Source organism: Coloeus monedula, assembly GCF_965178545.1.
Source record: "Coloeus monedula genome assembly, chromosome: 3".
Classification (NCBI taxonomy): domain Eukaryota; kingdom Metazoa; phylum Chordata; class Aves; order Passeriformes; family Corvidae; genus Coloeus; species Coloeus monedula.
In genome coordinates this window covers 45,400,790-45,427,238 of record NC_138783.1, presented here as the reverse complement: position 1 = coordinate 45,427,238, position 26,449 = coordinate 45,400,790, and the positions used below count along the sequence as shown (strand labels likewise).

Genomic DNA, 26,449 nt, shown 5'->3' with positions numbered 1-26,449 from the left:
CTGCTTGACAGTATGTGTTTGGATATATGTCCTTACTTGATAGGATTTTTGATAAATATAAATTTTTATTTTTATATTTTTTACTGCAAGTTTATCCAGCAGTTTTGAAAAGGTAAAAAAATCACTGGCAGAACTCTCAGCAGCTACACACAATCTGAACAGCTGTCTAGACTATCCAGACAGTTGCTACTGTCAGCTGTGAACCTCCACATGCAAATAACTTTTTGGCTTACATGTTAACCCTTCTTTGTTTAACAGTATGAAGTTGTCAGAGTTGCATATCTGTTTCCTTGATTGGTTTACAATTACTTATTTGTGATAAGAAAAATACTTTTAATAATATGCAGATTTGTTTTAATACATTTATGTTTTACTTAATAGTAACAAAGGCTCGCCTGTATTCTATTATTTTTGAATGAACACTAGCCAGGGCAGTATGCTGTCAGTTCTGGTTTTAGATTCCTGATTTGCAATGGTTGAGGCTTGCAGCAGTAGTTTGCTGTTTGAAGTAATGTAAGTAAATGGTAATAATTTTTATTCATTTATGTGATCTGAGAAATTTTAATAACCTTGCAAAAGTTGGCAGGCAGGACTGCTATGTTAGAATGAGAGTCTTCATTTCTAATCTCAGCCTCATGTGGAACATATATTAGGAGGGGTATTTCTGTTGCAGGGTTTGTTTTTCCTGCTAGTTTGATCTTTCAGGGATTAACTGTGCAGCTAATCCAACTAGTTATGAGTTAGGTGAACTTGCAACTGTAACACCACAGAGGAATGGTTAGTGTTTTAACTGTAGTTTTTGGTATAATATTGCTGAAATAATTTAGCTAAATTTTGCTTCTGGGTGAAAAAGTTACTTTATATTTTTTTATTTATTCAATAAATCTTCTGTGAATAAATAGGCATAAGCCTAAAAAAATTATTTAAATCCATACTTGACTGATTAAAATAAGTATGTGAGAATATGTTTACTGAAATAGTAAGATTCAAATGTAGAAAGTCTCAGTGACAAAAATGATGACATAAGAGTTTGCACAAATAGAGGAAGATTACTGTTGGCCTTGTATAATATAAGGGTGTTGCCAAGGAAGTGATGCATTCATTTTTGTATATGTCTTCAGTGTTTACCTCTGCTAAAGAAGCATCTATATAATCTTGATTGAACTTGTTGACTAACTTTAGCAAGACTGTATAGCCCAGGCATAGTTAGCATAATAGAGATGACTGTCATTATTGCTGTTTTTAGAAGGAGCAGCATGTCTGACTGACTGGCATCTGTTTCTCTCTTTAAGACATAACATTCAATAGACAGTTCAATTTTCAACATGTTGATGAGCCTTAACTAAATGTTTGTTTCAGTGGGTTAATTCAAGGCTTGAGATTGTGTGAGCTGAGTCACGATCTTGACGTTTGCCATGGTTTAGGGAGTTGCAGAAACCCTTGTATTTCAGACTGAATGGAAGTTATAGTAAGCTTTTTTTGGTGTGTACTCTTTTGGATTGAGAGCCATGTGACTGTTGTAAGAACACCCTGTTTTCATGTATTATTAACTACCTCACTTCCTGAAAGGTACATAGAAAAATCAGAGAAGATACAGATATGGCCCAAGATTCATTACAGTGCCTGGCACAGCTGGCGTCTTTGCATGGGCCAGTCTTTCCTGATGAAGGTTCACAAGTTGATTACCTGGCACACTTCATTGAGGGATTACTGAATACTATCAATGGGTATGTATGCCTGCTCTCTAAATTTAGATGGCATCTTTTAATCTTTAGTTTGGACTGTAGCATATCTGTGTGGAGAAGTGGTATGGCTTGCTTATTTCTGGATATAATTTGTGCTTACTGTTGGATTGCTTAAATTGAGAAAGAGTAGTTTAAAGTAGGTGGGGCTTATTATGAAATAGATTTATTGATTGAATGTGTATCAACAAAACCAATTCCCTTTTAGCAATTTTCTTAATGGCAAAAAACTGCTATTTCTATCTATAGAATTGAAATAGAAGACTCTGAAGCAGTGGGAATTTCCAGTATTATCAGCAATCTGATAACTGTATTTCCTCGCAATATTTTAACGGCCATTCCAAATGAACTTTTCTCTTCATTTGTTAACTGCCTCGCACACCTCACCTGTTCTTTTGGAAGAAGTGCTGCCTTGGAAGAAGTGGTAAGTAACTGCTCTCAAAAAAATTGGGTAGCCTTTTTTGTTTCTATTTGTGATAAGCATAAGTGACATGAGAATTCAGGTATTTTGTTAATAACTGTTGTGAATTCAGTGGTTTCAGGTATTTCTGAAATCACATATGAGAGGATTTTCTTTTTATTTCACACAACGTAATGAACATAATTACACACTGCGTGCATCTTTCAGACTTTGTTTCAGACTTCGTTTTGATTTAAAGCACATCTTAAGTTTTTAATTTTAAGTGAATGGATTCATTTAAAATATTAAAGTTTTAAGTATTGCTGACTTGTTGTTGTAGGACTCCTCTGGAAACTGTTGTAGATAGTGAATAAGCTGCAGTCCTGAAAGTTCAAAATGACTACATGAACATATGGACAGACTGTAACTTAACTGCTGCCTAGAGTTCTGAGTCAGGAGTTTCTGTTTTAAGTGAATGTAGCCATTAAGGTCTGTTGTTAACACCATACTTCTGAGCTGTTCAGATCATCCCTTCGTTGCTGACACAGTTCAAATGGTAATTGTGCATACAAATCTAGCACAGGAATTAAGAGGATTTTTTTCTTTCAAACTTTGGTTGTAACATTAAAGAGCAGTTGGCAAAGCCCAAGTGTTCTGCTTCTAAAAGTTGCATTGGAAATAAAAACTACCAAGGACACATAGTTTAAGGAAAAAAAAAGTAAGAATTAAGGTGAGTAATCTTGCACTTAAGCTATTTATGTGCAGTGGCTATAGATTTAAAATGAGACTATCAAAATACTAGCCAATATTTCCCCACTATCATAAGAAAGTATGATTTTTTTTTTTCTGTTTTGACAGTTTGGTGTAGTAACAGAGGTTATTTACCTGAGTTTGAAAATAATTGTAGAAGTATTTAGTTACAAAGTTGATGGATGTGTTTCTTTACCAGAGAGCACAGGTGTATTAATTAGCATGCATTGAGGAACATTAGATGTGTCTTCACTGCAATGTTAAAATTTATTATATTTATTATATTAAGTGCTTAACTTACACTTTTCATTTTTTTCATTTCTTAACCAAAAAATTGGTGTTTAAATTTAGAATCTAAAATACAGCTCCTTTCCAAACCTCACTGGTCAAAGTTTGTATGCTTTTGAGGTTTTCTAGTAGAATATTGAATATGTATACTGGTGCTCACCAATACATATAGAAATGCTCCTGAAGCCTTTATAAGATTCAGCAAAACCATAGGCAGCTATCATTTAAATTCAAAGGAACTAAAGGGAGCGTCTTGTTACTTGAGAACTGGAATACACAATCATGTTTAATGAAAACAGCGCTTAACATGGTGCCATTTAAAACACTTAATCTCTCAGCAAGAGCTTGCACTAACTTGTACCACTATCTGGTGCAATGATACAGCGTGCTGTGCCTGTAGAAGTACTACTTTGCATCCCTGAAAACAATCTTTTGGCTGAGGAATGTCCTAGCCACAGCTAATGTGTTCCCCAAGTTTCTTTTAGAATGCGTGCAGTGATACTTTCTGTCAGCTCATGTGCTGTCTGTAATAAAGAGCTTTCTGATAGATAAAATACTCTGTGTGTTGAGCTCAGTAGAATCCTCAGGTAATATTGCTGGAGCTTTTCAGAAATACGAAATGCAGCAGAACACAGGCGGGTGTACTCCTTAAGCTTTGCTGGTTGGTAAAGCTGTTTTCCCCATATTTCTGCTTCTTCATATGCCAGCAGAACTTACCATGTGAACATGGCAGAAACAGCTAGGGGGGCTTCTTGTGCCTGATGGGGAAGACCTACTATGAAAACTGTCAAAATATGGAGGTCCTGAATCAAAATATGCAAACCACTGCAAAGCATCTAATACTGATTTTCAACCACGGGAAAAACTCCACAATCCAAACATTATGTTCAAATGCTTCTTTTGCTTTAACCTGCTCGTTGGGGTTGGGGAGATCAGCTGAAGGAGGTTGAAACATTTGCCTGAGCAGCTACACTGGTGGACAAAGGGCAGTAAGCTTCAGCAGTGCTGAGGGTTAGTTTATGGGGCAAGGTGGACCAGTAATCTCTGCCTTTAATGGCACTGGGTGTGTGAGAAGATGCTCATCCACAGCTATGCTCTGCCATGCTCAACACTTAATGCTTATGCAGAAGTAGAATCAAATAGTCCACCTGAATTAGTGAAGAGTATGAACAGGATGTTGGATGAGAAGTCAAATAAAAATTGTATCAAAGGCTTCTTTTTCTCAAAACAAATATTAATGTGCTGTTCCTGTTTAGTGATATTTTTAAAAATAGCATGTGATGACAGAGACCATTCTGAATTTAGTCCCCTTGCTGTGCTTCCAACTCTTAGCAGCTTCTTGCTGCTTGACCAACTTCCAGTATTTTTTCTTTAAAGGGTCAGATAGCTAGGAAGGAAGAAGGACCAAATTTCTTTTTGTTTCCCATAGAGGAAATAAGGAGGAATTAAGAATCTTTGTTTTATATTTACTGGGTTTATCTTGCCTCTCCTGAAGATCTGAGTTCTGATCCATCAGAATGATTCAGCTCCCAGTCGACAGCACGGCTCTTTGCCTGCATGACATCTTTGGTAGCCTAGCTGTAGCTAATTTGAAATAAGGACTGGGACTTTTTAGTAAGGTTTCTTTGGAACCAGATTGGTTCAATATGGATAAAATCTTCTTACTGTTTGGGCATTTATTTTATGGAGGCACTTGTTAGTCCTAGATTGCTTATGAGAATATCTCCAAGTGTTAATTTTTCTTCATGGCATTAACTTCTTTAGTACCTTTTCAAATAAATAAATTGGATATATTTGAGGGTATTATGTTGTTCATAAAAACATGTCTGTTTGTTTATGCTCTCAATTATTAAAAATTATTAAAAGTCATATATGTAAATTATATATGTAAATATATTACGTACGTTTCAAAATTCTTCGGGATTGAATGACTGTCTCTAAATTTGTGTGTCCTTTAGCCAAGTTTTAGAAAGACATGTTGTGGTGTCCTTCCTAAATTTATGACTTATGTTAGTGTTGAATACAATTTTGCCTCTCTCCTTGTCATCTTCAGGTTTTGTTTTCACAGTTGCATCAGTATGTCCCCTGTTTTAACTTCTGGAAATATGACAGCTTTGCAGTTACAAAAGGATGCTGTGGAGCTATCTTGGAATGCTTCCAATGTGATATCAGTTTTTCCTCTTAATCAGTCATCCAGCCAGTGTTTTCTTTTCCTTGCCTGTTTATCCAACCGTGTTTGTAACTTCACTGGAAGTCAGGAATTCTTGTGTCTGGAGCATGATTAAGGCCTTAATATCTCTTTATTTCATCATTGAACCATTTTACTAAGCTCTGCTATCTCAGAGTAACTTCTGTGAGCCATCCTGTAAGATTTCCTCTAAGAAATTTAGCAGGCTGTTTATCTATACAGTCATGCTGAAGTTATTTGAAGTTGGATGTATTTACAAACGTTCAATTTTTGCATCAAAACAAAAAGTTGATAGTTACATTAAAAATATTCTAAAAATAAATTGCCTCTTTGCTGTTTGGATTCTTTAGTTTGCCTGCAACTCAGGACTTCGTTTTTCAGATGAGGTATTTCCTTTTGCAACTTATGTACTATATAGAAGCACATGAATAATTAAAAACAAGGAGCGTCAGTTGAAATGCACTATGTAATTAGAGTTGCAGGCTTATTCTGTACAAATTAATTGGGTTTTGGTTTATTCCTAGAACAAGAAGTTGTGATTCATCATCAAAACTGGCTACCTGTAAATAAGGTTTCTTGAACACTTGCAGTCTTGCAGTGATTTCCTCTGGAACAGAGAATCATTGTCTTTTCTCTCTATTTCAGAAATAGTGGAATACCTATAAATCTGTATGCAATATCAGGTGAAGAGAAATAGCTGAACTCATTGACAGGTTTTTAAAGCTTAGCAGACATAAAAGCTGCAGTGACCTTTTCAATGCATTCCATCAGTTCACTCTGATATTTTCTTGGCTATCCTTAGATCGGTTTTGTGTCTGGTTTTTTTGTGTTTGTTTCAACAGTACATGGACATCTGAAAAATAATGATGAATATAAGTATGTTCCTCTGGTTTAGTTTAGAAATTAGATTTTTTATTTGTTTTTGGTTTTTTTTCCGTCTCTTACAGCTTGACAAAGATGACATGGTATATATGGAGGCATATGATAAGTTGCTGGAATCTTGGCTTACTTTGGTCCAAGATGATAAACATTTCCATAAAGGTTTCTTTACCCAACATGCTGTTCAAGTCTTTAATTCCTACATTCAGTGCCATCTAGCTGCTCCTGATGGCACAAGGAATTTGGTAAGCCTTCATTGTAGTAGTTTTTGATGATAACATACAGTAACTAGCCCATGTCCTTTGGTGTGTGTATATTACGTAGCTCAAGGCAGCTAGTATAGAATTGCCATTTGTGACTTTGGAAATAAAAAAAATGCTGAATTTGTTACTCATTTGTGATTTCCCAGTCTGTTTCTCTCATTCTGGAGAAGAACTAAAGGAATGCAAAGTTGGAAATCGCTTAAAAAAAAGGAAATAAGTAAACTTGTAACTCAAATCAATGTGTATCTTGTTCTTTCCACAAATAGTGACTAAACTTTTGACCTTCCTTCTGGATTAGAGTTCTAGTTAAAATCCTCAGTGAAATTGGGGGCCCTTTTTATGATTGTTGCCTCCCATGCACTATCTTCAAAATATAATTGACGTGCATAAATATCTGAAAAAATGTAGAGTGACTATGCTCAAAGTAGAAGAAACTTGGAACATCATGTAGTCATTTTGGATAAAATAAATTCCCAGTTGAGCTTTTGAAGAGTTGACTATCTAGAGAAAACTTAGAAGTACATCGAGTATCTCTTGAGCCATTGAGAAAGAAAGGTGATTATCCATTTGCCAGGAATCTGGATCTTACTAAAACAGATTCTTATGCAGAAAGTTGGATGTAAATGTTGGATGAATTAGTTATTGCACAGATTCAATTCAATAACTGTATAAAATCTCTCTTTAATTTGATGCTGTGCAAAGATCTCAGAGGTACCTCATTCTGAAAAGAGCTGTGTAAAATGTAATTCTGCTATCTCAATATGTAACAGATGGTAATAACAGTGCCAAAACTGAGAGAAGTATTTCACAAGAGAACTTTGAATTCATATCAGGCGGTCTTGACATAACTTGTATACACAGGTTAATTCATGTCATTCTGTGAGATAAGTCATTTATCCCATGGGTAACCTTTAAAAGCCACAGCTGGCATTTTAGAATGCTTCTTGTTCAATATCAAAGCGGTAACAGGAACTTTCAGTCTCTGCTTTGAGAGCAGAGGCTCACCCTTCAGTAAACAGCTGCAACTTTGAAGTTGACAAAAGAGAATGATTTGCTGGGTTGCATAAAGAAAAGATGGGTTAAAAGCAGTTTGCATAAGGAGTTGTGTGTGGATTCAGTTTTCCAGGGCCTCTATAGAAACAAAGCAGACTGATAGCTTTCTCCGCCTCTTCTATTTTACTTTGTTACTTGCATAAATTTTATGATTATTTGAGAGATAAGAAACACTTTTAGTATTTATACTTGGTTTCTGCATATCATGGTTAATCTCTTCAAGGAATAAGGTCTGATTATAATTTAAATAATTTTATAATGCAACCAAGATAAGCTTTGAGAAATTGAACAGTGCAACTCCTGCATCAGCAAGAAATAAAACTGAGATCATCAAGATTATTAGTCTGCTATTTACTGAGATTATGGCATTTACTTTTAAGGTACTTTTTTTTAAAATTTAGTGGTACTTTTTAAACTACTGTGTCCCCTCAAACAGTAGGTTAGGGAAAATCTTTAATGAAAGGGCTAACATTCATTTCATCATGAAAAATACTGCCTATTATGTGATTAATGTAAGATCTCAGACAACTGTGAACTACTGAAATGTTAGCAAATGAACTGAATGTGGCATTTTGCTAATGAGTTTGTGAAATACTGATTTTAAAACAGTATGAACCCATGCTGACTCTGTTTAACTCTTCTGTGTCTAATTTAGTACAAGTCTGTTGTTCATATATGCAAATTACCTTACAAGAAAGAGCCAGAATAATGCAGAAAATTGTGGTGATAATGAATTTAACAAGTATGACCCTAACTGGTTGCTTCTAATTTTGTTGAAATAACCAAAGACTGCCAATGGTGTGGCCTCTCGGGAAGAAGAAGAAATAAGTGAGCTGCAGGAAGATGATAGAGACCAGTTCTGTGACCAGTTGGCCAGTGTGGGCATGCTGGGGAGGATTGCTGCAGAGCACTGCATACCTCTTCTCACAAGGTAAGTACAAAGAAAGTAGTCACGAATGCAAATCAATAAAGCTGTCCCATAGGGAAAGCCTGAATTTGCCAAAACAGTTTAAAAACATTGAAGCTACTTTCTTGTTATTTGTCCACAGTTTGTTAGAAGACCGAGTGACAAGGCTCCATGGACAGTTGCAAAGACATCAGCAGCAGTTACTTGCCTCACCAGCATCAGGTTCAATTGACAATAAAGTGCTTGATGACCTGTATGAGGATATTCATTGGCTTATTTTAGTTACAGGTTAGTGAACAGCTTTAAATAGTACTTATTCCGGTAGTCTTACTGCAGCTGGAACACCTCAGGAAAAAAAAAAAATCCCTGTATATCAACTACTCTTGATTGACTATACATTTTATCCCTTACGATGATTTCATCTTACATAAAGGACTTGCAAAGTCCTTGTCTTTCTATCATCTGCTTTGTGTAACAGGAATACTATCTCTAATGATTACCTCATGTAAAGGTTTCATCAATGTCCGTTGGAAACTCCTGAAACTAATTTTGTTACAGTTTTTTTGAGTTGTGTTATCAGTCAACCTATTCAAGAAATTAGTCCGTTCATGGTATCAGTGGTGTTGTGTGGGTGCACATGGCTTTGTAAGGGAACCAACATGAGATCAGGGTAATGGTACTCAGTGGTGACAGATAATCAAGTAAGTTCTAGAATTTCTCAGTGCTGATGATCTATGACCTGCCATTTTGTTATGTTTCAGGGAACTTGAATTTAAAACCTTTTTGGGCTTGATTTTTAGATGGAAATATTTTATTTTAAGTTGGCAAACATAACAATTAAAGATGGTCTGTACTTTGCTAGGAGAAATGTATAATACATGAAATATTTTGTGGTACTTTTTTGAAGATCTGATGTTTTAGTTGCTCTCAGATGTTGACATGAATGTGATTATAATATTTTTGTAACACTGTGAGATGGAATTTGTAGCTCACAGATGGTTATGAGCTCAGATATTGAAGACTACAACTAAAGCTGGAATCAATATTATTTAGAGCCCAGAGTATTTTATGAAAACACATGCTTCACCTGATCTGCAGTTGCTAGGCGAGGAAAACTGTGTTACAGCACATGGACTTGAGGCCTGAAAGACTGACAGATTTGGAATGTTAGTGAAACAGAAGTCCCAAATGATATGGACTCTGTGGGGAAGCTGTAAAATCAAGGCTTTTTTACCACATAGCAGAAGAAGAAAAAAATGACAACGAAATGTTGTTTTGTCCCTCTCCCAAGTAGATGAATTGACTGTAGCACTTTTACATGATGCAAATCTTGTCTCTTTTTATCTGTTTTTAAATTGGTGGTTTCTTTTTCCAGTCTTGGTTTCTTGTCACTTAAGGCTTCTTTCCTACTGAATGGCTTTAAGGATTCTAAAGTTAATTTGTATGCATTTAAGCAGTGTTAGTGAGGGTCTGTATAAACATTTGATTCTGGTGTGATGTCTGCAGTTAAGCCTGTGGATTCTCTAATCAGAAAGCCATAAGTTAACATAGGGTAGAAAGTTGTGATCACTCTTTCTTTTTTAATGTAAGGCTACCTCTTGGCTAATGATACTCAGGGAGAGACTCCGCTAATACCTCCAGAAGTCATGGAATATTCCATTAAACATTCAGCTGAGGTTGACATCAATACCACACTTCAGATACTGGGATCTCCAGGAGAAAAGGCCTCTTCCATCCCAGGGTACAACAGAACTGATTCTGTAATTAGGTAAGGATGCATCTTGTACTATTAAGTGTGTTAAATGCTTTTTCAGAGATAAAAAAACAAACCTAGAATGTGAGTAGACTTCTGTGAATGTGAAAAGTAAGCAATATGTAAACACTGAACATTTGAAAAAGGAAGGATTGACCTAATAGTCTTAACAGAGGTAATGAGCCAAAGGAAATAAACAGAAATGTTTTTTTATATTTCTACTGAAAACCTATCTTTGATCTATTACAGAAAATCCTTAAAACTACTTAAGTAAAGAAAAGTTGGCAGTTCAAAATCTTTAGATAATACATACAGCTTTAGCAAATGCTTTCCAGAATATCAGTGAACTTCTCTACTTTGAACATGAGTTACTGCCCAAGCTTGGCAGTAGCAGCAAAATTGATCCTCAGGGCGTGAGGAATTGTTGTCAGTTAAGTACACACATCACTGTCAGCCTATAAAAGAAGCAGGAGAGATTTCCCTTCTCTTTTTGCAAGAAGGCTGATGCTCACAATGGACTCCTCAGTTTGAATCCTCACACTTCAGAAGATTGCATTCCACTCTTAGTTGACACAGAAGAGGCTTCACACAAGATAAGTTGTTGTGTTCTTTAAATGTTTTTTTTTCTGGGAAGAAGGTAGAAAAAGCAGATCTTCATTAGCAATGAGGTGTGTCTAGTGTCCAGAAGCTTGAATATTGGTCATTTATACTATTGTCCACTTCAAGAAATAGCCACCAAACGGCATTTCTTGATGCAGTGTCTCAGTGGTGGTAGGAAAAAAAACCAGATCTAAATAAGGAGAGATTTGAGGCCCTTTGGCAATAACTCTGAAATAGTTCAGAGTTCTTCAAGAAATAGGCCACTGTCAACTCCTAAATTTCTTGTGTACAATCACATTCTTACAAAATTTGACATACTAGTATTTAATACCAAAGCTAGTATTTAATGTCGTTTTATGGACTGATTGTATTAATGCAGTCACCTGGTGATTTACTACTTCAGACTATTTCCCTGCAGTAATGAATAAGAGCAAAACAACTGGTCATTTCTGTATTTGCTTTTTGGTATGTGTCACACTGCAAGCGCTGCACAATTAGAACCCGTTTGGTCACTAAACTTTATGGTGCAAGGAAGGGAAAAGCGGTTTTTCGAAACAGCTTTTCAGGCACTCCCAAGTAGTCCATTTGTCACAATGTTTGTGAAGATTCTTTGTTGCACTAATTTTGATGTCAAAATTACTTTTAAATCTTGTCTTTTAAAGCATAATTCTTACTTTTTGGATGATATTTGCCAGTCTGTTCTCTCTCTCTTTCCCCCTTGCCTCACATTTCAAAAACAATAAATTCAGGTGTTTTTACTTGATTAAAGTTGAAGTGCCTTGTATTATCCTGATCCTTCTGTCATATTTTGTGAAAAATGAAAGTGGTTTTGGTAGTTGCATTGCTTCTCCAAAAACCACTCTCAGCATCCTCATTGTATTTTAAATCTGCAGGTTGTTATCTGCTATTTTAAGAGTGTCAGAAGTAGAATCTAGAGCAATAAGGGCAAATCTCACGCACCTCCTGAGCCCCCAGATGGGCAAAGATATTGTATGGTTTCTCAAGCGCTGGGCAAAGACTTACCTCCTAGTAGATGAAAAGTTGTATGATCAGGTAAGGATATAACTTTTATGGATTTATTTGTGAGTATTAGCAATAATACTGTCCTGTGAATGTAGATGTCAGTGTAGCTATTTAAAAGTGCAATGCTAAAGTATTTTTAATGTTAAATGGGTTGTGATTCGTTTTGGAATTTGTTTGAAAATTGATGTTTTCTTCCATTTGCTAATTAGAAATACAAGTTGTATGGGGACTCTTCTTGCACATTTTGCTGTAAATGTGATTTTTTTTTTTTTTTTTTGGGTAGCCATTGCCATATCAGAATAACACAGTGCTCCTGGGCTGTGTAGTGAGTGAAACTCACTGACTGCAGTGATGTTATAAATTGTGACTGTCCATCAGATTTTACATTTCATCTCTAATACTGTGATTGCTCTTGATTGTGATTCTGAGTTAGATATTTAACACCACCACAAGGTAGTATACATTAGCTAATGTCATGCTACTTTCTCTCCTCATTCTCATTGTATATATCATTATTTCAACGGTGCGTTCTTTGTAAAGGGCAACTTCTCACTGTGCTTGGACAGCACTAATCGTGATTAGAATTTGATCCTGATTTTGCTTATCGAACTAACTGTAATTCAGCTAGCTCACAGAGGCCACCCATCCTCCCATCCTCAGGAGGTCCTGTTGGCTCTAATTTTTGGGAAGTCTCCTCCTCCTCCCCTTTATTTCCACTATTGAAGCAACTAAGCATACTAACGCTTCAGGAGGCCTCTCCTTAACAACAATAGGTATCACATAGACTTGTAAATGCTTGAAGTCATATTATTCGGCTCATACATACAGCACAGCTAAGAATTTGTAAAGGTGCCAGTTGGGCAAGAATTGGAGATCATGTTAGAAGGAGATCCACGTGAAAAACAGTGTAAAGAAACAAAACAGAGTGTCTAGGAAATGCACACATTTTGTTTGTGTTGGCATGTGAAAGAGATTGAAACCTCTATTTAAACCTTATTTTTAGGTTTAAACCTTATTTATTTACCTTTAAACCTCAATCATGTATATATCATGAGTCCTTAAAGGTAGAATCGTTAGTGGTGTGCTGACAGGAAGCCCCTGCACAGTTACTACAAAGTCTTTGGATTTCACTCTTGAGAAACTTCCTTTAAAGATAGGAGAACAGGCAATTTCAAGGAAGCATATTTTAATGTGCCAGGACCTGAGTGTGACATCTAAAAGATGTGTAGATTGAAGAAACCATCTGCAGAAAGCACATTTAGAAAAATTGAGGTGAAAATTAATTTTTACAAGTTTCTATTTAGATCAAGAACTAGGTTTATTTCTAATAATTTTTACCACTGAATTTTGAGGATTTATGTCTTAAATTCATGGAAACACTTTTGGGAGGTGATTTTGGGATCTTTCTTTTAATTATTAAAGCTTTTGAACTTTCATTGGCCTTAAAAGCTAGGCATACTCAAACCTGATTTTGTAATGAGGTTGAAACTTTTCTTTGTTTTAGATGTTGTCCTAAAAATCGCAAGATAAATTTGGCAAAGATTTTTCTGTTACAGATATTCTTTGCCTTTGTCTATGTAACATTTGTGTAATTTAAGTAGGAAAGAAGTGACAGCCTGAAAAGAATTTGCTGACAATGATTGCCATACACTTTGGGGTTCTGGCTTCTGTAAAACTCACTCATTTTAATGCTTTTCTTATAGATAAGTCTGCCATTTAGTACAGCATTTGGTGCTGATACAGAGGGTTCCCAGTGGATTGTGGGTTACCTTTTAGAAAAAGTGATCAGTAACCTGGCAGTGTGGAGTTCAGAGCAGGACCTTGCAAATGATACTGTACAACTGCTAGTAACATTAGTGGAAAGGAGAGAGCGGTAAGTTGCTATACCTCTGGAAGTCAAAAAGTTTCTTTTGCTTCCTTTAAAGTTTTTTGGCCACAGTAATCCAGATATAGGGCACTTCATATTCATGTCTCTGTAAGTCAAATTACATTAGTAACATACTGTAACTGAAAAAACCACCACAAACTTGTCTGATAAGCTGAGGAGTGAGACCTGTATTTGACAAAACATCACCTAATTTTTATTACTGTTTAGAAGTGCACTCTCCTTCTCTTACTTTTGTGCCTCACTCTTAAACAGTGAGAAAGGAAAACTCTCCTGGTCTCCACTCTTATTGCAAGGATTTTTGTGTTGCTGTTAATTTTGTTGATTAGGAGTTCAGGTACTGGCTAAGCCAGTATGAAATATGTTTTGTAAACCTAAATTTCTTTTTTTAAATACAGGATTTTGTGGATTCAGACAAATTTCAAAGTTTTCTCTGGTATTGCAAACTGTGAAGCAGGAAGTTCTTGAATGCTTTATTTCTGTCAACTGACCTGCAATTATACATGCAATCATGCATTCACAGTCTACTGAAAGACTGCTCTGAAGTATGAGGATTTAAAATGTTTGAGGATTTTTCTTTAAAAAAAAAAAATTAAACCCCACAGGAGCTAGTTTTAGAATAAATTGCTTATTTTATTATGATGTAATGAGACTAAGCTTTTAATCCATGCAATATGTCCATTAACTCTGTGTGTGTATGTGTGTAAAACTAAAGCACTTCCCTGCTTTTCTCCTTTATGAATTGATCTATTTTCAGAGTATCTGAGATAGAAATCTGAAAGCTGAGGCATTAGTAAGATGAAAACCAAAAGGCAATTTGGCCTCAGAATAAAGGAATTTTTTTTAAAATAGCAACAAAAAACTTCTGGCAACTGCTAGAAACATGATGTGCTCTGTTCATACAATTTTGTGAAGTCTTTAATGAAATCTTTTTCCCTCTTTTTTAGGGCAAACTTAGTTATTCAGTGTGAAAACTGGTGGAATTTAGCTAAACAGTTTGCAAGGCGAAGCCCTCCTCTTCACTATTTGTCTAGTTCTGTGCAGAGAACGCTAATGAAAGCTTTAGTTCTAGGAGGTTTTGCTCATATGGATACAGAAACAAAGCAACAATACTGGACAGAGGTAAGCTATTTTGATACTTCTATTACCTCCATATAAGCAAGCAGTACAACAAGTTAGTTTAGGGAATTTTATAGTCACACAAAATCAATTTGTATAATATATTTTGATATTTAATACTGGTGATTTTTTAAATTATTCTCTCTTTGATCAGTACTTGTATCTATTGTATCTAAATTGTATCTAGAATATCTCAACCTAAAGAGAAACCACTAATAATTAATTGGAGGATCTGTGAAGCAGACAGTAGAGCAATATGTTTGAAAGAGACTATAATAGGACATTAGAAATTTCCCTTGTACCGGGACATTTCTTCCTTTCATTTTAATTTTATGGTGTTATGAATTATTCTGTTATCACTTAATCATAATGACAGTAATTGAAAAGCTAATGTGCAACATAATGAAGAATCTTGACCAGCTCTTTATGCCCTGGCTCCATTAAAGCTCAAATATTTAATACCAGAAAGGTTGATGCTAGAAAGTAGCTGAAATGGTATCAGGAAGCACCACATAACTTTGTAAAGCATTGACCTTCTGAGAAAAACTTGCTTTTATTGGCAGAGCTATGAAACTAGTGATTTAAGGTAAGACTGTAATGTACTAGAAGTAATTGGGAAAAAACATTTAACTATTTTTATGGAAGTTTCTAAGTTGTTTCCAAATACAAATGATGAGAAGTGATTTCACTATTGAGAATCATAATGTGGCGAAGATAACTGTGGGCATTAATCTTAGTGGTTTCATTAATGAGCTGTAACAATTTTTTTCCCCTAATGCTGCATTTGAAGGGAATTGAATGCTTTGAACCAGAGAAAGTCATTGTTATTTGTTTAAACACTACAAAATTACCTAAAATATTTATGGAGGTGCTCATTTTGACACCTGCCTGCAGACCATGATGGACAATGAGAAGCACTAATTGCTACCACTTCTGCTTACATTAATGTGACAGATAACATAACTGAGTCATTGGAAAGTGGAAGTGATTGATTCTTGTACTGCCATGCCAAAAGCAATGAGTTTGCTAAATTATTTAAATCTCGCATCTCATATAATAGTATGCTTATCTTAATGTGACTTTTCTGAAAAATGTCAAGGTTCTTCAGCCACTTCAGCAGCGATTCTTGAATGTGATAAACCAAGAAAACTTTCAGCAGATCTGTCAAGAGGAGGAAGTGAAACAGGAAATCACAGCTACTTTAGAAGCACTCTGTGGCATTGCTGAGGCTACCCAGATTGATAATGTAGCAATTCTCTTCAATTTCCTAATGGACTTCCTTAATAATTGCATTGGATTAATGGAAGTATACAAAAACACACCAGAGACTGTCAATCTCATAATAGAAGTCTTTGTTGAAGTTGCACATAAACAAATTTGCTATCTTGGAGAGGTAAATACATCCATAAGGGGAAGGAGGGGGCAGAGTGTGTGTGTGCATATGCATGTGTGTAAGTGTGTATACAGTGCTATTCCTTAAAAAAAAAAAAACAGTAGTGATTTTTATAGAGAGAAAGAAAGACTATATGGACACATCTGTTAAGGAATTCCTTTGTTTTAAAACATACACTTGCAAAGATTAAAAGCAAGACATTTAGACTAGGGTTTTTTTACCAATAAATTTATCCGCAATTCATCACTAGTCTGACTCTATGGGTGGCAGAAGAGGACAGACAATGTTGAGTATTTTTTTTATAACAATATTAAATTTCTCAGAAGTCTAGTCTAGGAGAATTGCAGCACTGTTTTATGTGGCAAATGCATACCATAGAGACACTGCCTTGGTCCTCGACAAGGCATTAATAGATCCCAAGAAGTTAACAGTTAAAATTTTGAGTTTGTGCAGTGCACTTAGATCTTTGCACTGTTGGCTAATTATGTTTTTGCGTCTGGAAGAGTTCCTGCCTATTCCAAACTGGGTATGTACAAACAGCATATTGTGGCTCCAAACTTCTATAACTAAAGTGTGTACCCAGGGGATTTTGTTGGTAATCTAGTTTGTGAGATTAGTGCGATGTGTCAGTCTGTTCCAAGCCACTCTTGTTGGGATTTTTGTTAAGACTGAGGAATCAAGAAAAGTAATGTTTTGCTCTTTCAATCAGTAGCACATTCATATATGGCTGTAAGTGTTCTTATAGTCTCAGGTGGCTGTTTCCTTGATGATTTTGTTTACAGTTGGTACAAAAGTGGTCATATACTGAAATTAAAATCTTGATGTATTGTCTACCAAGTAATGCCATCTTAGAACAAAGTGTGTCACTTTTAGCATATGGAAGTTTTCTTATTATGTAACATTGTTTTATAGGCCAAAGCCATGAACTTGTATGAGGCCTGCCTAACTCTGCTCCAGGTGTATTCCAAGAATAATCTAGGTCGACAACGGATAGATGTTACAGCAGAAGAAGACCAGTACCAGGATCTCCTTCTTATTATGGAGCTTCTCACTAATCTTCTATCAAAAGAATTCATAGATTTCAGTGATACAGGTATTAAGGAATTGGTGATTGATGAACCACAAGTTGTTTTCTAAACTGTAAGAACCATTTTGGGGCTTGTGTTCAGTCCATATAAAGGAAAAGCTGAAGTTTAGGCTTGACTAGGTCCGGATATGAAAATTGCTATTTAAAGTAGCAATGGAAGGACTTTTCACAATATTCTAACATCTGAAATTATTACTGCTGTTATAAAATAAATTGGGGTTGTATAAAACAGCTTGAAATCTGAATGTTGCGAGTCTGAACATGTTGTACCAGCAGTTTTATAACAAAAAACAGGTAGAGAAGTTGGAGTAGTAAAGCAGTGCTAGAAAGCAGATGGATCGTCTTCTTAGTACGGGATTGAACTTTTGTGAAATGTTGAGCTCATTAAAATTCCACCATGTGAGGGTTTTCTGTATTCCTCTTTCACAGAACATGCTTTATGATTTCTGGGTGTAGTTAAGGGTTCCTTCTTGTATCCCAGCCTGTTACTTTCTTACATGTATTTGCCACGTAAAATTGCAGTTGTATGTTCTGGCAGTTAGCTGTGGTGCATTGCTTTTGAATAAGCCAAACATTTGCATGGTTCATATCTCACAATGTTCTATACACTTTGCACAGATAACAACCCAGGCAGATTCAGTTTGATACCAAGCATATTTTGATATTAATTGCTTTTCTGAGGTACATCTTGAAAGAGAGAGCCTTGTACTCCAAAATGCAGTACATAATTTTATTTTTTCATCATGCATGCACAACACAAGTACAGAACCAGATTTAGACTTTGTCCATTGAATGGACAACCCAGTGTTATGTAAAGTATTTGCTTTGAGATCTGGATGTTACTTGTGTGGAAAACACTAAAATACTTACCATGAAATGAAGTAATGTGAATAAAACCTAGATGCAATGCCCAGAGATCAAATGTATTGCAAGTTTTCTACGTACTGCTGCTGACTCAATGCAGGAATTATAAAAGTAAGGTCACTGCCAGTTAATGGGAAACGTAGGCCTTAACCTGTAAACTTGGCAGCATCCAAACTGCAAAATTTTCTATATTAACTCTCCCATTCTTTTTCCTCTTTCTCTTTATAAAAGATATTAAAGCATATGTAAATATATAATATATATAAAAAGTATAAAAATGCAGTAGTATTTTACTCACTATGTGTTTATGTGTGCAGGCATGAAGCAGCTATCACTAGAAACAAATGCAATGTTCTGTAATGGAAGGGAGCCCTCAGTATCTGAAGTGTTCTGGTTTAGCATGCCATCTGGTACAAGTGATTATGAAATGCTTAGTCCTAATGAATGTAAATATAGAGTGAAGTGACCGCCTCCACTCACTACATTTCTATTTTAATACAGTGCCTCATGGTTTTTTTTGGAGAGAGGGGACTAGTCCTATTTTTAAAAATGTCTGTATTACAAAGAAATGGGACTGTTACTTCAATATGTTTAATCTTCCTTTTATACGAAATATTTTTTGTCTTTCCTGCAGATGAAGTATTTAGAGGACATGAGCCTGGGCAAGTTACAAATAGATCTGTATCAGCAGCAGATGTGGTCTTATATGGGGTTAATTTAGTTCTGCCTCTAATGTCACAAGATCTGCTGAAGGTAAGTATATTTTTACACAGAGCTGCTAGAATGTGAAAGCTTTATAGTAATGAATTCCCAGAATTTGTTCCTATATGCATTCAACCTCCATAACTTGAATTTTCTAGACTTCCTAAATGTAAACAACTGTTCCATAGTTCTAGATACTCTTTGAAAATAAATACTGTAAGCTGAGAAAATGTATATCTGAAGATCCTAAACAAAATTGTTCTTCTAAAAGCAAGTCTGTGCAGATCAACAGCCAAACCTGAAATGTGGCTTATGGAGTCCTTTTTCTCATTGTGTCAGAAATGTGACAAGAAGTATAAACTGTGATATTAGTTAAAAGTAACTATTTATTTTCACAATACAGATGGCTTTCAATTGTAGGCATCAGCAGCTTGTCAGTAGAATAGTAAAATATGAAACAATGGGGCAGCAGCATTTCATTGGGTTGCACTGTGTTCATGTTTTCCTTTGAACCCGGGGAACACTTCTGAAGGGTGTCTGAGCTGTCCCCTCTTCACATGGCTTCTCATCTGGTAGCACTTGCTGAGTGCAAGGGCTGTGTCCATTTTAGATCAAACTGAAAATGTACCATGGGAGCCCCTCAATTGTGCTCCAAAGGATTGCAAGGCTTTTACCCCACAGGACTAGATTTATCCATGTCTGAAGTAAAACTCCTTTAATTTGTGTAGAGCAGATACCAGACTGCCACCATCAACTGTTTATCTTTAGTAATCATCTTTTATTGTACCACAGTGTTTATATTTATATAAAGTTGTAGCCATTCTAATTTTTCTTTAGTGCAAAGCATGAGTCCTGTCTCTTTCTACTGTTGAAAATTATGCCAGAAAAGTTGTGATTGAATCTAAAAATATCATGTTTTTCTTTTGACAGTTTCCATCCCTGTGTAATCAATATTACAAATTAATCACTTTCATATGTGAGATATTCCCTGAGAAAATTCCACAACTTCCAGAGGACCTCTTTAAGAGCCTAATGTACTCACTGGAGTTAGGGATGTCATCGTATCCTTTATAGAGCTTGGGAATGTTAAAAAAAAAAAAAAAAAACTAAGTTGCTTTTATAAGGACCTGTTAAAAATAACAATTTTTTATCTTTGTTTTTTTTTCTTTTCTTTCCTCTTTCTATGAATATCTGCATCTATAATTATGTATCAGTAATTGACTCTTGCTCTGCTCTCTGGGGATTGAGAGTTTCGCTGTAGCGTCCATTGAGATTCCAACATTTGCTGAATTGCCTCTGACTTGTGGTGCTTGGGCGCAGCCTTTAAGTAGCTTAGCATGTAAGTTTTTTCTGGCAGCCATTCCTGCCTCCTCCATTACTTCATTTCAGAGTGTGTAACTTCATAAGCCTTCAGCTGGTATCCCAAAGCCATTCCTGAATTAGTCTCTCAGCTGGTAATACAAAACATTGCTGCTGTTCTACTGGGCTGGCTCCAGAGCATTTCCTGTCAGGGTGCCAATGGGCTCTCCCTCTCATAATGGGAGTACCATTTTTACTAATCTGTGGCACGTGTCAGAAACAGATGAGCTTGACCATAAGGGACTCTTTCTGAAAATGTTATGTCAGAGAGGGTTATGTTACCTTAAGGCATGTAGCTAATAAAAGAAGGTAATGAAGTTGGAACCTTTTTTCCCCCCTTTTTTCTAGTGTTTTTTTAATTAGCAACTTTGCAGTGAAAAGAAACCTTGAAACATACAAGAATTTCAGATATTTTCTAGTGTCACAGCTGGGTGGTTTGACCACAATTTAATTAAAATCTGACTTCAATTCTTTAACACCAATTATCAGAATGAGCTCAGAGGTTTGCCAGCTCTGTCTGGAGGCTGTAACACCATTAGCAGAACAGTGTGCAAAAGCACAAGAAACAGATTCAACCCTTTTTCTAGCAACGAGGCACTTTCTTAAGGTAAGGCATCTACGTTTTGTGTTACTTTGTTTTTTTGCATAAAGGTAGCATCCAGAGGCCAAACAGTGATCATATCCAGATTAATCAGGCTCACACATATAGTAGGAAACAGCCTGTCACCTTAAAAAAAAAAAAAAAAAAAAAAGTGGCAGCTTAAGAAGAAAAAGGGCATGAAGAACTGGAGATATCGGACTAGAGTACAAAAGAGGATGGAGATGTAGAGGGAACCACTCCATTATTGCCAATAAACAAAAGCCCTGAGTCTCTCAGAATGCAATTTATATATCCATGCTCTGCACTTGAGCTTTGAACTGATTGACACTTCTAGCAGTTACTGTGGAAGCTGTGAACAGAAAGCTTCCAGGATTCTGTGAACTGGAGGCTGGGTAGAGTGCTAAAAAGGCATGAAAAAGATCATAGCTGGGAGCTAGAAAGGAAATGCTGTCATTTATTCAATGTATCTAATGAACTATGTGTTTTCTTAATTCAATATCGCATTCGGTACTTTCTTTTTAGGACTATCCGCTTTAATAAATTTTGAAGTGACCTGGTAGCAACCAGGTTCCTACTAACTGGCAACAAAGTAAATGCGGAATTTGTGTGCTTATCTTCTGATTTTGTATAGACTTCAGTTTTACTTAAGACAACTTTTCTTACCAAACTGACATGGGGACTTCTGAGGATTGCTCATTGAAAGCTTCCATCAGACAAGCTGAGAGAATGAGAGACTTAAATAATTTTGTCTTTATGTGTCTTCTAAGTTAACATAGTTTTGTTCCTTAATCCTAAATTTTCACTTAATATTATAATATTACTCTTGACTAATCTGTTCCCGGGTTGACTTTCTGTGAGCTATAGGAGTCTCCAAAACTTGAGGAAAAGTTCCATATTTTATTCTGAAACAGCAAAGGCTTTTTTCATTATTTCTCTGACATATCTGCAGCTTTTGGAGAAAAGTATAAGTGATGTCATATTTCTCTGAAGAACAGTTGATAAAAATCAACAAGAGGTTCCAGTGCTCTGAGATGTGAATTTATGCTGTTAAGCCAAGACTCAACTTCTAAAAGAACTTGGCCTCTACATTACTGGTACCTAAATTCAAAAATAGAAAAAGGGGGCAACAAAGCAAACAGCAACCTTGGATGTTTGTAATACATGTTCATTGTTATTATCAGAAGTGAAGATGAGCTTCAGCAACAAATGCTGGTAAAGTAGAAAGTTAAGTTTACACTTACACAACTACTTCTGTTTTGCATTTTCAGATGGTTTTTGATATGCTGGTACTTCAGAAGCACAATACAGAAATGACAACTGCAGCAGGTGAAGCATTCTACACGTTAGTGTGTTTGCATCAGGTATGGCATTCAGACACACCCTGAAAAGAAGTCATTTATTAAAGGAGAGTGGTTATTTCTTGTGTCCCTGGTAATCATTTGGGATCATGGAATCATTTGGGTTGGAAGGAGGGACCCTCAGGAGGTCTGCCTGTTTCAGTTGCAGGTCTTTGCATTTGTCCTTTTTGAGTTTCATGACTTTCCTGTCAGCTCATTGCACCAGCCTGAGTAAGTGTCTCTAAATGTCAGTCCTGGCCTTGAATGCACTGGCTGCACTCCCCAGTTTGGTTTCATCCACAGACTTGAGAAGAGTGTATTTTCCCTCCCCCTCCAGGTCATTGACTAAAATATTTAACAGGACAAAGTCCAGATGAGAGCTCTCAGTGCCACTTGGAACCAGCTTCCAGGTGGAATATGAGCCATTAACCTCAATCCTTTATAGGCTGATGGTACAGGTGTGTTTTTACACATGTGCTTTTACCCATTTAGACAATAAAATCCCAGCTTGGTTGCAAGGGTGCAGTACACAACTGCTAAAGACTCACCTTAGGCATCCACTGCACTCGTCTTAGCCATAGATGTAGTCATTTTGTCAAAGAAGGCAGGTTGGTAAAGCATGATTTCCCCTCGGTAAATCCATACTATCTGTTCTCAGAATCACAGAATATGCTGAGTTAGAAGGGACCCATGAGTATCATCAAGTCCAACTCCTGGCCCTGCACAGGACCATCCCCAAGAATCACACCATGTGCCTGAGAACATTGTCTGAACACTTCTTGAACTCTGTCAGGCTGGTGCTGTTACCACTTCTCTGGGGAGCCTGTTCCAGTGCCCAACCACCCTCTGGGTGAAGAGCCTTTTCCTAATACCCAATGTAAACTTTCCCTGACAACTTCAGGCCATTCCCTTGGGTCCTGTGACTTTCACCTGCCCAGAAATAATTTCCAAGAGTACTTGCTTCATGATTTTCTTAGTCATTCAAAGATGATAGAGAGCAGCCAGTAATGAATGACATGAACCAGCTTTCTGAACCCTTGGATAGATTCTGTCAGATCTCATGAGCTTGCATGCATCAAGATTTCTCAAGAGATACATGGGTTGATCCTCTTTACTATGCATAATTCCTCTCTTCCTTGAACCCTGTCTCTAGTCACAAAGGTCTGGAAAAACCTGTCAGTAAAGACCAAGGCAAAAGAAAGCATTGATTATTTCAGCCTTACCTCTCGTCTATGATCATTAAATCTTCTATTCCATTCAGCAGTAGAACCCATATTTTCCCTGTTCCTTCTTTTAAAGTACTGGTAAAAGCTGCTTTTTTTGTCTTTGATGTCCTTTGCTAAATTCAACTTTAGCTGAAGTTCATTTTTCTGTCATTGTTTTTGTCCAGACAATGTTTCTTCTTTCCTCCTTTCTAGCTGTTCCTGCTTCTATTTCCTGCATGTGCTGCCCTTGGGCTGGAGTTTAGTCATTAAGTCCCTGCTTAGCTGAATCTGTGTCCTTATTGTTTTCTTCAGTATCTGGACAGACCATTCTTGTGCGTGGACAAGATTGTCCTTAAAGGCCTGTCAGCTTTCTTGAGCTCTTTTTGTCTTCAGAGCTCACTCCCACAGGATCCCACCCACCTGTCTTGAATAAGGTGACATCTGCTCTCATGATGTCCAGGTTCTTACTTGCCTGTCCTCTTTCCTTGCTTTCCTGGGAATCCTTAACTCCACTATTTAATGATAGCTGAAATGTTGGCATTAATTACCACATCCCTGACCAGCTCTTACTAGCTGTGAATAGCAGATGCAAAGTCACACCCCTGGGTAGCCCATCTGGTATTTGAGCAAATGTCAGGGAGATAATCTCTTGTAAGTCTGATCTGGAAACTTCCTCAGGTTGCTTAGAGATGACTCAGTCCACTAAAAGCCCTGTTCTGGGGATTTGTAACAAGATCCCACCCCAAAAGATGATGTCATTTTTACTGCTTCTCCTCTGATCATGATCCATAAGCACTCAACTAGATTGCTGCCCAGTCTGTAGAAAACCATCTTTAATTTGAGCTGACTTTTCAAGAAATGTCAATCTTCTGTCATCTTCTTCCTTAAAGAGCTCTAACAAGCTTCCGTCTGTCCCTTGAAACACTCCAGTCATGCCACCTGTCCCACCACATATCAATGCCTGCAGTAAGGTTGCAGCTCTGAACCTGCCCATGGAGCTCTTAGCTCCTTCTGTTTCCAAAGCTGAACACACTTTCATACAGGCATTTCAGGTTGGCCTCCTTTCAGCCTGTTTCACCCTTCCTGGTGAGCACTTTTAAATCCATCACACTTCTTTGTGTTCTTAATACTCTTGGTCTCTCTCTTTACTTATCTACAAGTTGTTACCACCATCCCTCAACATGCCCTTTAAAGCCCTTCTTGCTGGCTTGGCAAGCCTTGGGCAAAGACGATGCTAAGCCACTTTGTCCCATGGATCCTCTCTCTTGTTAGCAGTCCTTATCCCTCAAAGAGGGACTCATGAACATGTAAGAGAAAAGGACCCTGTGATATTTGGTGGCAAATTCTTCTTGTGTCTACCCTTACCCAGCCCCTCATGGGTAGAGTGGAGGGAACTGCCATTCTAACTCCTGTGTCCTTCACTTGTACTCCCAGAGCTCGGTCCCTTTGGACTTGCTTCAGGTGTGTGTTCCTTGGCAGTGTCCTTCTAGTTATCTTTGACATGTTTCTTTGTCTTTTGTTTCTGTCCAAGTAAGCATGAGAGTAAGTAGGAAGCTCTTAGAAAGGAATCTAAGCTCTGTTGCAGGGGAGGCACCCTAGAAAATGGAGAACTTGTGCGAGGAGATGATTGGTGTGGAACATGGGGCAGGCATTAAGAATAAGCCTATGCTAAGAAAGAGCCAGAAGGTCCCTTTGCCTTAAAATGGTTATCTTACTCTGCACTGCAAAGCACTGTACCTTGCTTTGAAGACTTCTTTAGCCTTACTAAAATACCCAGCCTGGGTGAAGGATTTTATCTGGTTTAGAGGTAGGTGAAAGGCTGTGAGGACAGGTGGGGAGGTACTGATGGTTTTCTGTCACAGCCTTTATTCTGGCTCTTGTCATGATGAGAGAAGTTGTATATATTGTATCTTTTTTTTTTTATGTTTAACAGGCTGAATACTCAGAGTTAGTTGAAACATTGCTATCAACTCAACAAGATCCAGTAATTTACCAGCGGTTAGCAGATGCCTTCAACAAGCTTACTGCAAGCAGCACTCCTCCTACACTGGACCGTAAGCAGAAGATGGCCTTCTTAAAGAGTTTAGAAGAATTTATGGCAAATGTTGGTGGACTTCTCTGTGTAAAATAAACAACAGAACTCTATGCCTAATTTAGACCCTTTCTGCAAAATGCACTGAGAAATGCTGAATGCTGACTAAATCTTGTACCTGTCTCTGGGTTCTTTGCAGCCATCTCAGATTCTAGAGACCCTGGAAGTTTGAACGCAACACCATGGAATAGGAGAGGTCAACTTTGAATCAGCTTTTGCTATTATGTATTAGCTGCAATCTGTCATACTAGGGTGTGGAAGAAAATGAACAGAAAATCTGAATTGAATTTTTTTCCATTTATGTGCAGATATGGGCACAATAAAATAAATGCAGTGCCTTTCCCCCTGCACTGGTTTAAAATATGAGTGGTCGTATAAACACACAGATTTCTTTTCTACCCAAAATCATGTTAGAGTGTGATGCAGATACATATAAAGCTCTAAACAGTTTAGCTGATTTTAAGCTTTATTTTTCCTCTCTCAAAGTTTGAGTTTGTGTTCCAATGGGGAAGAAAAACCAAATGGTATTTTAACTTGTGTTTAGTTCTGTTCTTCTACGTCAATCTGACATTGCAGGTTGAATGCAATGCAGATTTTTACATTATGTTCTGCTGCCTAAAGTTCAGAGAGAAAAAAAGGTGTATATTTTTGTTCCCCTAAAATGAACTTTAGGAACTGTAGCCATTTCATTGCCTTAATTTAAAAGAAAAAAAAAAGCTCATATACTTTAGGTAAGAAATTTAAGGCAAGATTTAAGGCAAGATATTACTCTTCAGAGTTGGTTTAGGATGTTGGCACTGAGCTGCTGTGTACCTTTTGCAGCCCTTCATGTTGACGTGTTGTTTTGGAATGAGTGTCTAATGCAAGGTTCATGTGTAGTTTTACTTTCAGTATCTGTTTTGATTCTCACCTGGGTTGCACGCAACTGCAATGTATTTCTACACTGAACTGTTTGCTTA

The 26,449-nt window shown here is 36.8% G+C and overlaps 1 protein-coding gene across 3 annotated transcripts in view; it reads left to right on the top strand.

The window, feature by feature from the left end:
• XPO4 (exportin 4) overlaps positions 1–26,058 on the top strand; it is a 73,627-nt gene extending 47,569 nt beyond the window's left edge. For 2 of the 3 annotated variants that reach the window (XM_082277419.1, XM_082277421.1), the window contains 16 exons: positions 1,570–1,727; positions 1,992–2,166; positions 6,316–6,492; positions 8,352–8,494; positions 8,613–8,758; positions 10,061–10,238; positions 11,717–11,876; positions 13,550–13,719; positions 14,679–14,853; positions 15,950–16,243; positions 17,156–17,336; positions 18,829–18,947; positions 19,827–19,957; positions 20,745–20,862; positions 22,125–22,217; positions 25,332–26,058. In XM_082277419.1, coding sequence (XP_082133545.1) covers positions 1,570–1,727; positions 1,992–2,166; positions 6,316–6,492; positions 8,352–8,494; positions 8,613–8,758; positions 10,061–10,238; positions 11,717–11,876; positions 13,550–13,719; positions 14,679–14,853; positions 15,950–16,243; positions 17,156–17,336; positions 18,829–18,947; positions 19,827–19,957; positions 20,745–20,862; positions 22,125–22,217; positions 25,332–25,529 — 2,616 coding nt within the window. In that variant the 3' untranslated portion in view covers positions 25,530–26,058. Of the gene's footprint in view, positions 1–1,569; positions 1,728–1,991; positions 2,167–6,315; positions 6,493–8,351; positions 8,495–8,612; positions 8,759–10,060; positions 10,239–11,716; positions 11,877–13,549; positions 13,720–14,678; positions 14,854–15,949; positions 16,244–17,155; positions 17,337–18,828; positions 18,948–19,826; positions 19,958–20,110; positions 20,156–20,744; positions 20,863–22,124; positions 22,218–25,331 lie in introns of those variants that run through there. The other variant, XM_082277420.1, reaches the window with a different exon arrangement.
• Positions 26,059–26,449: the final 391 nt, after the last annotated feature.